The sequence below is a fragment of the Thalia democratica genome, chromosome 6, assembly GCF_965202585.1.
Source record: "Thalia democratica chromosome 6, ktThaDemo2.hap1.1, whole genome shotgun sequence".
Lineage (NCBI taxonomy): Eukaryota > Metazoa > Chordata > Thaliacea > Salpida > Salpidae > Thalia > Thalia democratica.
The window spans coordinates 12,130,988-12,142,525 of NC_139170.1; the positions used below are offsets into that span (position 1 = coordinate 12,130,988).

General features: G+C 26.1%; 1 protein-coding gene across 1 annotated transcript; it reads left to right on the forward strand.

Annotated features, from left to right (window-relative positions):
- Nucleotides 1-836: 836 nt before the first annotated feature.
- Nucleotides 837-9,539, forward strand: LOC145838488 (uncharacterized). The gene is made up of 3 exons (XM_082946092.1): nt 837-2,273; nt 8,432-8,596; nt 9,335-9,539. Exons 1-3 carry the CDS (start codon nt 838-840, stop codon nt 9,525-9,527), a joined length of 1,794 nt encoding a protein of 597 aa, XP_082802218.1. The 5' UTR covers nt 837; the 3' UTR covers nt 9,528-9,539.
- Nucleotides 9,540-11,538: the final 1,999 nt, after the last annotated feature.

Below are 11,538 nucleotides of genomic sequence, written 5' to 3' on the forward strand. Positions count from 1 at the left end.
ATTGCTTAAATAATAGTAATGGACTAATTGTAAAAATTTGAAGAAATAGGGTGAAGTCGAAGGATAATATATGTTTTTAGAGAAACTTATTTTAAATTAAATTTACTGTTAAAAAAAAAAACACTTCTCACAAACTGTTTGTAATATTTAGGAGAAAGTTTCTAAAAATTTTAAAATAATTTGTATTCTAAAAGTAGAAGAAAATAAATTTTTAGTAAAGTTTTAAAGTTATGAAAAGATCAGCCTGAATTTTTTTTGTTCTATAAGGTAGTATTTAAAGCCTAAAAAAATTATATCTTACAAAATTATCCATGAAATTTTTACAATATATTAAGCTTTAAAATGTAAGCAAATGTTAGTTTTTGAACGAAATTTAAACCTCCCCTTTGACTTAGGTTTTTTTACTGTTTAAAACGTATTTGTTGGGGTAACAATTTACAACAATTCAGTAATTTTTTTGCATTTTTTTTATAGTATTTATATTTCAAAAATATTTGCATTTTAAAATAACTTGCTGTTTAGTTTTTCATAAATTTTTCAATAAACTGTAAAAATTTTAATATAGTTTGATTTAAATTATGTTTAAACTAAATACAATCTAGTTTATTTTATATACAATTTTAGAAAAAAATAGGAACTTAGTTTCAGGTTTTGATCAGTAAAGCTTAATAATATTTAGATGTTACTCTGTTTTCTTATAACTTTATCTTTTTTGAAGTATATTAGTATTCAACACACTTAATTTGTAAGGTTAAAATAATCTATAAAAATTAAATTTAAAAAAAGTTAATGTGACAGATACTTGTGTAGATTATGAATACGAGTACTAATGATCAAATGTCATCTGCCTTTAATTTAGGCAATAAATTAAAAGAAGATGAAAACAATTGTTGCAATAAAGCAAAAGACAGAAATGTAAAAGACAACATCATAAAAGTAAGTTCCGATTCAGATACTTGCCAAAATGATGTTGATCTTCCTAAAACTCATATAAATAAAAATGCTGTGTCATCTACATTTTATACAAAAACAGAAAAAAATGATACTTGCTCACAACTTGAGTCGCAGTCTAACTCTGAAGCCAACAAGATAAGTTTTGATGAGTTTCAAGGTTTGATACAGAGTCAAACCATGAAATCTGAAGAGCCAGAAAGAAAACGCCTTAGAAAGAGACCACTTCCCAGCAAAGTTGTGAAAAGTTCAGAAAGTTTGCAGACAGATAAAAGCCCGAGGTACTTGACTCATGGTCAGAGAATGAAGATAATTGAATTGTGCCAGCAGGAAAATGCACCCAGTAAGAGAGGTGTGGCAAGAATGTTCAACGTTTCAGACGCAACAATTAGAAAAACTTTGTTGAAAAAAGAGGAAATTTTAAAACTAAACAAAAAAATATGTTCTGAAAAAAATGATGCAAACATAGAAAATGATACAAACGTAGAAAATGATACAAACATAGAAAATGATACAAACAAAAAAAATGATAAAAACATAAAAAATGATACAAAAATAACAACAAATAATTTAGATACAAGATCAAGTTCAGCAGAACAATCTTTTACAGTATCACTTAGTGCTAAATTCCAACAATTTCTTTCATTAGGTAAAATGCTTGAAGTTATTTCTCTACTGATTTCTTCTAAACCACAGGCTGAAGTTGCAAGTCAGTTTGATGTAACTGAACAATACATTAACAAAATTTGGATGCAGAGACAAGAAATACTGATTACAGCGTCTAAGAAGCTAACTAATGTTTATGTAGATGAAGAGACCGAACTAATTAATAATGATAATGTTTTGGACTCTATAAATGAACAACCAACTCAAAAACTCAATATTGAGCCATTGCCATCCCTTGGTGTTCAGCCCTTACCATTGCCACCACCAATTGAAAAGTTTAATATTGAGCCATTTCCATCCCTTGGTCAGCCCTTTTCATTACCATCAGCAATTGAAAAATTTAGTATTGAGCAATTTCCATCACACGTTTGCAACACCTCACTAAACTTCACACCACCTCAAACGCCAGATTTAAACAAACCTCAAACGAAACCAAACTACAGCAGGCTCACAATTGCTCAAAAACTGCAAATCATCAAGATCTTGTGCGAGCCTTGCGAGGGAAAGAGGCTGAGTATGAGGAAGGTTGGCAAGATGTTTGGAGTGACCGACGGGAGCATAAGGAAGGTGATGAAGGACAAGGACATGATAATTGCCAACTCAAAGCTGGTAGACGACGAGTTTAAGAACACCAGAACAAAATTCACACCTGCAAAGTATGTTGAGTTGTTTTTTCTTATTTAGTTTTATTTAATTATAAAGGCAATAGGAAGTGTTGGGTCAACACTTTAAAACAAAAATGTTGGATTTTATATGAAAGCAAAAAATAAGAGCTATAATTCATTTGTCAATTTTTACATAACTTTGTATTATATTAAATTTTTAAATAGAATCAGGTTGTTATAACTTTTCAAATAAAAGTGCAGACAATTTTTTTGTATCATCACTTTTCTTGGAAATTAAAAAAGATAATAACTTTATTTTTATCTCATTTTTCAAAAACTAAAACTTTTAGGAAGTATTCCTCAAACTACTTTATTAAAAGTACTAAACGACATTAAACAGATTAAAAGATAAAATATGACTTATACTCTCAGAAAAAGATCTTTTTTAAACAAGAGGCTCTTTCTAAAAATGAAAAATTACTAAAAATAAAATGTAAACATTTGAACACGATGGTTAAGTGTCTTTGGAAATTTTACGTTATTGATAAGGTACTGTACTTCACATTTGAAACTTGCACATTCTATAATGTACCAGTTTAGTTATTAGTAGTGAGTAGGATATATTTTTTTGTACTGGAAGAGTCGAAAAAAACCGTTTTACTATACGCGACAACAGTTGCTAAAACTTAGCACAGAATATCGCCACAGAACAACCTATGTCCACTAGATTTTTAATAATGTTAGTTTTTAAGACTAATACTTACATATAGTACTAAAGTTGCCTTAGTTGATGCAAATGGAATTTTATAGAAACTTTTAAGAGCAATATTTTTGTTATGTTCTAATATACAGTATTATAAAAGCCTAAAAACAATTTAAAAACATTCGTTTCAATTTATAAAGAATAATAGTTTGATGATTGTTCATCGTTGAAACATAGTAACGGGTTCGTGCGCGTCAGGCTAAATCAGGCTAAGTCAGGCTAAATCAGTTTTTTTGAAAAAAGTTGAAAAACGTCAGGCTAAATCAGTTTTTTTGTTTAAAAATTTGAGAATCTCAGTTTTTCTCAGTTCAAATGCTTGAAAATTTTTGATTAAAAACAATTAAGAAATCTTTTTAAGATCAAATTGGGATGTGAATTTATTCTTAAATAAAGATTTAGTTATTAAAGACAAAATCAGTCAGTATTTGTAATAATAAATGCATAAAACCTTTTGTTGAATCTCTAAAAAAAATTAAAGAATTTTCATTATTTTGTTTCGAGTAGATTATATACGTCATAATTATGAAAATTCATAAGAAAAATACAGTATGAACATTACCGTTTAGTTCAACAGCTTAGCTGTTTGTTTAAATTTGTTTACATCAGCTATGTTTTTCACAGCTTAGCTGGTTGAACTGTTTTAATTTCTAATTTAAAGGCTTTATACCAAATACTTTTTAGATTAAAACTCTTAGCAGTTTATTCATATATTTTACTGTTTGTTTGTTTAAGGTTATTAGAGATATTTACAACACTAAAACTTAGCTTTAAGATATAAGTACTAAGTTTTGTGGGAGTACAAATTTTAAGTACAATAAGTTTTTCTTAGCTTATTTTAACTTTTAATTCGTTTTTTAATTATTTTTTTCTCTAAAACCTTAGCTTGCTCTAATAAGTGAGCTAAATCCTCAACATCTAAATCAACTTCATCTAAAGCATTAAAATCTACAATTTTATTATTTTCCCTAGTCTGCGCGCTTACTTCTGTGTCATGAGCGCTGTTTATGGTCGCTTGAATATTGCTGGGAAATTGTGAGTTCGATATCAAGTCAGAGTAGCCATTGAAGTCAGCAGATACTGATGGCTCAGTATCTGCAAGACCCGCTAACTTTTTTTTTTTGCCTTAAACCCTTCTTAGTCTTAATCATTTCTAATAGTATAGTAATCACTTAAATAGTAACTTAAATTAAAAACAACTGGTTATAAGTTACGCAGCCCAATTTAATATACAATACTTAATAACAAATGTAATTTAAAAAATACGTATTAACTCAGGTGAAATTGTACAAAAAGTTAATAAAGCTAAAGAATAATTTAATAATTTGGTAATTTCTTTAATAAGCAACAAAGTTTAATCTATAATTTCGTACTTTCTTTTAAAGCAACAAATTTACAAAAGTTCAAACGCTTAACTGAATTCCACTCAGAGATTCAATTAAATTCAAAAGTGGAATGTGCTTTCATCAATCAGAGTTCATCAATAACTGACCGTTGCTACAACAAGAATAGCATTTTGTATTAAAAATTGGTCGTTAAGCAAACGTCATAGTGCTTTAATAAATTTAAACTTCTCAATTTTTACAACTACTTAGTTTGTAAACTTATTCACTATTATCACAACGCAGGGACAAATAGCGATTTCAGTACAAGCTTTTTAAATCTGATATGCAATCAACAATCACTGTATTTATTTAGAGTTTAGGATTTATAATTATGTATCAATTTTAAGTATTAGTCTAAATACTGTAATAGACATTTTTTAATTTTTTTACTTATTTTAGTACTCGTGTAAGCGTTTTGTTTTAAATTTTAATAATACACAACAATTCACGTCGTTTTGTTATAAATCTTCTGGTTATAATGTTTTTACTCATTGCTTAATCAAATTGAACAATTGTGTTTAGTGATATATATATTAAATTTTTACACTAGTAGTAGATTAGATATAACACTTATTTTAAAACTTATCACTGAATTTGTTATGTCAAGGGCATAGGGGGGAAATCACCTTTTCACAATTTAGTCTTATTTATTGAGTTGTAACTAAGCTATAAGTTGCTTTTTGCAGATTTTAAAGCTCAAAATATTTTTGAGATAAAGCTGGTTGAATTCGGATACTACAATAGTACTAATCAAGATCCCCTAATACCTAAAATTACTTCTAAAGGAGATTTTCCTTACTTTAAAAAAATGTCAGGCTAAATTGGTCTCATTTAGGCTAAATGAAAAAAAAAATCGCGCACGAACCCTGTAGTAACTATCTGGTTTGTAATAAATATTTTTCAATATAATTTTTTTTATTGAATTTATTCCTTTGCTAAACCTGTTTTTTTAAGCACATATTTAATTATACAAACCTATTTGTAACTACTTCAATAACTCACTAAGTTTTTGTATAAAAAAAAAATATATGTGTACACTAAAGATTCTTTTTTAGTTACCAAAATATGCTCGATAAGTATGAAAGTAAACCTGTGGTATACAACAAGACTCTACATTTTAGTTCTTACACATAATGTTCAATTGCAGGTGTACAAACAATTATTTTAGATTTTTTTTTGCAAATTAAGTATAGATGCTTTTAGTAATTTACAAAGGCAATCTGTACTATCTTGAATAGCTTCAAGTTCTCTTATCAAAATACCTAATAAATATAACATAAGATATATAATAACTAATATTAAACTGGTTTAATAAAGTGTATTCAGACTAACACGTTTTGGAAAGTTTAAAATAATTTAAAACTACAATTTTATAGTTTTGCATGTAAATAAAAAAGAAATCGATATGCTTTAAACTATAACTGCTTATCAAAATTTGCTTACAGTAGTATGCGTAAAAGTAAATATACTGTGCACCAAAGCTTTTAGTTAGTGATCTTAAAGTTTTAATATTATATTTACTCTTTATTAAATATACTCATTATAATTAAAAAATGGCATTAAGAAATATAAAACTGCGTGTTTAAAAACTTTATTTTAGAACTTAAAATTTGTATCTCAAAATTATTAAGTATAAAATTTGTAAAATAATTTACAATCAAAAAGTTGCTGTTTATAGGTTTGTGTACGAAAATTTACAAAGTTGACTACATCTCAAATTTTAAAATGACTAATGATATTCTTAAGTGTTTAAACAGGTTTTTGTATAGGAACTAATATTAGTTTTAAAAAACAAAATTAAATACTTACACTACATTTTAGTAATTTTTAAACTTTTGTAAAACTTAGCACCCAGAGTTTCGTGAAAATAGATAAACAAGTTTTGTTTAAAACTTTATATTTATGACATTAACTTATTTACTAAGCATTATATAGTTTAAAATTAAAACTATACTAGTATACAAATATTTTTGTGTAAGTTTTTATATAGTATTTGAGTGTTCTACTTGTTCATGATAATAAATATCTTAATTAAAATAATTTTCAAAATTTAGTTAAGTTTTTTAACTATGTTAGTTTTTTTAACTTTAGACAGATTCTGAAAAACATTTAACAATTTCTAAAAGTGAAACATATAGTATTATAGAAAAGTTTTCTTAGTTAGTTTTACTGTCGTCATTTTATTTTAATTTGATGTAGTGTTTAAGTTTACTCTTATAACCTATGTAAAACAGAAACTTTTTGTTTTTCTAGCATTTATCATGTCATTTTAAAACTTTACTCTTTTAGTAGTTAAGGACAGGGAAATATTATAAAGATACAATTAAAATAAGTTAAAATTAAAGTTTAATTAAAGTGAGTTATTAACTGATTTTAAAAGTTATGAACTATCAGTAAAAATTAAAAAAAAAAAGAATTATTAACTTTTGATGGTTTCACATTTAGTTTTTTAACGTGTAAAGTGTTTATTTATTAGAAACCAAAAAAGTTACGTTTAAACTTATTTTTTTTTTAGAAAAACTGATAATTAATTTAAAAAGAAATGATTAAATATTAAAGGTTAAAAATAAACATCTTTTGATCAAACTTATTTGTTTTATTATAATTAAAGGTAAAAATGTTTACATAAAAGTGTTTTAAAGTATATTTACTTACAAACAGACTTGTTTTACTTAGCATTTTTTTACAGTTACAACTAATTACATTGTGTGAGACAGAATTATTTTATTTTCGATACAAAGTTTTATACAAATTAGTTATTTGCAAGAAATAAATTGAAAAAAAAAAAAACACAAAAACTTTTTAATTTAAAACTCAAGCTTTCAATTGAACTTACGTGAAGTAGGCAATTTGTGTGAGTTCAGTCATGCATGAAGAGTTGCTCTCACTAAAGTACGTTTTTAGAGCGAATTATGTTTTAAAAAGAGAATTTAGTGTTTGTTTTATTATCTTGTTTCGCTACTTGAGTAATTTGGTGAGAGTTTGCACTTAAATGCAGTTATATGCTGTTGTAACTGGTGTTCTTATTTATGTTATAAACTTTATACTTGTTTGCAATTAAAATCAGTTTTACAAAATAAAACTACTTTTTTTAAATCACTATAAAAACAAATTTTGATTTTAAGAAAAAAGTATCTTCTATGTTAGCTTAAAATTTGATTAATTTTTTTAATCCTTTTAAATAAAACACCCAAAAAACTTTATTTTTTAGTTTGTACTATTTAAAAAAAACTTTTTTATATTATAGGCTGCGATTATCTTTATTGTTTTAAACAGTTATTAAATTTTAATATTTAAAGTTGTGTCTCCAGATACAATTTTTGAAAGTTTGTCTGTTAGTTACATATTGTAAAGTTACATATTATTAGTTACAAATATTTTTAGTTTGTAAGCTTTGCAGTAAACAAAAGCAGCAGCATTCAACGCACTTAAGTGCAAACTCTCACCAAATTACTCAAGTAGCGAAGTAGGATAATAAAACAAACACTAAATTCTCTTTTAAAAACTAAATTTGCTCTAAAAACGTACTTTAGTGAGAGCAGCTCTTCAGTTCATTAGTGGTCTCACGTAGATAACTTAGTTCGCACAAGTTTTATCAAAAACTTTGTTTTAAGGGTTGTGAGATTCTTGTGCCAGTTTCAATGACAAAATACCTTAAAGTATGAACTAGTTATACATAGATTATTTATAGTTTAAGACATACAAAAGCATTGTCTGTTTAGTAAACTTGGTAGGTTAGAATAAGTATTCAGTTTAGACAATCTATAATCTAATTAGCATTTTCTAAAACTTATCATAATTAAAGAAAAAAACGATAAATAATTATATGTAAGCATATATCACTATAAATAAAGCATAAGTATATAATTTTATTTGGGCAAATAAGTTTCAATAAAATAGTTTATAAATTATTTAAAATAAAGCTTTTATTTAGTAGTAGTAGTATAATCAGCAAACTTCATCCACACCAAACAACCTTTTTCTCATTTTAAAACTTAATAGTTTACTAAATTCAATCTTGAAAAGTACGCAGTTCAACTCACACCAACGAAACGTTCCAACAGAGATCCCGTTGTAGAAAGGATAGAAGAGGAACTGTACGCGTGGATAGTTCAGATGAGGCTGCAGAACTTCCCCGTGTCCCCGACTGCCGCTATTCAGAGGGCGAAACTGCTCGCAAGTGAGCTGGATTGCACCGAGTTCAAAGCCAGCTGGAACTGGTTTAAAAGGTAACAAAGTTTTATTTCTAGTACGAGTAAAATTTAAATGGTTGATATTTATTCTGGTAGAGGTAAACTAAAAGCCAATTGAAACTGTTTATTTTTATAAACAATTAAGTACTAATTGTACTGTGTATCTATTTCAAAAGTTTCAGTTAATAGGTCCAACTATATCTATATAAGTTACCACAATGATATTATTTTTGTTTTAAGATTTGTTTTGGGTAACTTATATTTAAAACATAGTAGTTTTTATTTTTCAATAGTTACACAAAAAATTGCATAAATGAAACTTTTGCACTGATGTGAGACCTGTAGGAGTTGACACCATAAACATAAGTAAATTTTAACAAAATCATATACTTACTAAGCAATTAGAATTTCGTTATTTTAAATCTTATTAAAAATACTATTTTGAAAATCGAGTAGATTGTATCAGCAAAAAAATTGTGCAAAAATATATATTTGTAAAAATGTAAATAAATAGACTCAAACTTTGTCAGAAAATTATCGAAAAAAAAACAGTATATTAAGTAAAAATTTAGTATTATTGAGTGTGATATAACATGTTTTAGAAAAAAAAAACATAAGTGTTTATTAAGTATCAAAAAAATCAAAAATTTTCAACACAACAGATTAGAAACTTTTTCCATTTTTAAATATATTCAGTTATCGAGGTAGAACGATGAACTATTTTTTCAGAGATAAAACATAAAAAGTTCCCACACAAACTCAAACCGTTCACAGGTACAGAGACCGCAGAAACATGAGGTTGGAGCCTCTCCTGGCCGACGGGACCGATCTGCGAATCATTATGGACATAAGAGACGCATACAACAGGGAAAATCCCCATTCTGAGAACAATTTTGCGGACGACAAGAGGTTCAACAACAAACTGCCAAAAATGAAGTTGCTGGTGAGAGGGGTTGATTTCAATTGAGGGAAATTTAATGTTGTGCTTGTTAAAAAGTAGTTAAATCTTGACAGCTTTTTGTTTATAGTTCTAAATAGTATATATATATAAGATACACAAAATAAACTTATGCTTGGGACAGCTGTTTCTGCGTTTAATACGCGTCTTCAGCCAAGTTTTATTCAATCTAATATTATATTTTTATTCAACTTTAAGTTTTATTCAATTCAATATACATATTTTTAATTATATAGGCACTTTAAGCTTTTTAATACGATAACAGTTTCAAGGCTTAATTTTAAGTATTCCTTCTCTTCTATTTTGCAAATAATAAAACAATTTTTTAAATGGGGAAAATCTAAGGTTGTTTATTATTCTTATTAACATTTACTTTTGCTAGGAGTATGCACATGTTTTGTAGATGAAAGTTCTAAACAGGTGTCATTAGTTAGATGTTTTTTTTTTACTTTTTTATTGTTATCAACCTTTTTTATAACTTTTTTGAAGCTTATAAGTATTTTGCCTTAATTGTATTGATTATATTTTGTATTGATCTACTTTGATTAAAAGTAAATGGAAATGTTTATTTTATCTGTGAGAATCAACAATAGTTGTATTTCATAAATTAAGAAAAAAATTGATCAACATGAATTTTTTTATATAAAAGTGAACACTCTAGTATAAGCTAATTTCAGACGATTTTCTATCATTTCGTTGTTTATACTTTTTATCATGACTTTAAGATTGTTTCAAATTAAACTATCATGTAACTAGTATACATTAAAAGTTTTGCTTCTAAAAATCATAACTGTAAATAAATGATTTAAAACTATATTTTTAACAAATGTTCTTCATTTTTTAAGTTTTAAAAAATGTTAATAAAAATAAAAAGCATATGTAAAAAATTCTAAAAAAGGTAAGGTTGTATAATAAGTTACTGTAGAAGGTGTAAAGCTATAATATGATTTTGTGATAATTCTATCTATAATTATTGCCTTTAAACTATGATTGTTATCTTTTTTTAAACTTTCTATGTTTTATTTATTTTTTATGTGTAGAATACTCAATACTATTATATTGTAATCAAGATATAGTATTGATTTTTAATCAAGTTTGTACCATTAATAAAATTGGAAAATAAAAATTGACCATAGTTGCAATCTAGTCAATTAAGTCAACAACTTTAAATTTTTAAACAAAACTGTTTTGTTAAAAGTTGAACTGTTTTTAAGTAAAAATATTTTTGTCACAGTTTGTTCAAAAAGTTTTGTTTTGCATTTTATTTCTAATATTGAACTAGGATTATGTCAAGATGCTGTTTCTAAGTACTTGATTTTACTTAAAATTGTTTTCAACTCATTTTTGCTTCTGGAAATCGGCTAACCACTAACTTTACTTAAATTTTTCAACTGTGGTATTTCTTGATTTTATTAAGTATGTCAGATGGCAACCTTGACAATTAAAAGCAGTTTTGAATTCAGTTTGGCCTTACCACTATAACTAAACAGCACAGTAATTTCCGGTTAAGTACACACTTTAAAGCCATTAAACTTTTTATTCAAATTGAATTTTGTACTTTAACATTTTAAAATATAGTAATAGTAAAAGTCTGTTTTAATTAAGCTTTACAGTATACAAAGTTTTAAAAAAATGTTGAATATACTAGCAAATAAATACTATAATGCAAATCACAAAGTACATTCTTAAAATTTATAACGTAAATAAACAACTTTTAATACAACTTTTACATACCTCTTCAATTATACTTAAATAAAAAAAAAAGTCAAGTTGTGTTTGAAATAAAATTTACTTAAATCTAAATACTCTTGAAAACAAGTTTGTATCTGTCATTTGAACATATCAGCCACTTTATTTGTAGTAAAGTTTCTAAAAGTTATTTACAGCGGAATATAGCCATATTTGTTGCCACAGCTACTTGCATTTCTGCAGAAAACATTTTTACTTCTAGAATAATAAGCTATATCATTGATTTTGTATTTTTCAATTAACTGTTAAACATTCATTTGCTAATCCTCAT

Bases quoted from the DNA above. Each gene is read 5' to 3' on its own strand.
- LOC145838488 (XM_082946092.1), top strand. From the start codon at position 838: ATGTCATCTGCCTTTAATTTAGGCAATAAATTAAAAGAAGATGAAAAC. The intron at 2,274-8,431 runs GTATGTTGAGTT...ACGTTCCAACAG, and splicing joins ACAAAATTCACACCTGCAAA to AGATCCCGTTGTAGAAAGGA. The intron at 8,597-9,334 runs GTAACAAAGTTT...AACCGTTCACAG, and splicing joins AGCTGGAACTGGTTTAAAAG to GTACAGAGACCGCAGAAACA.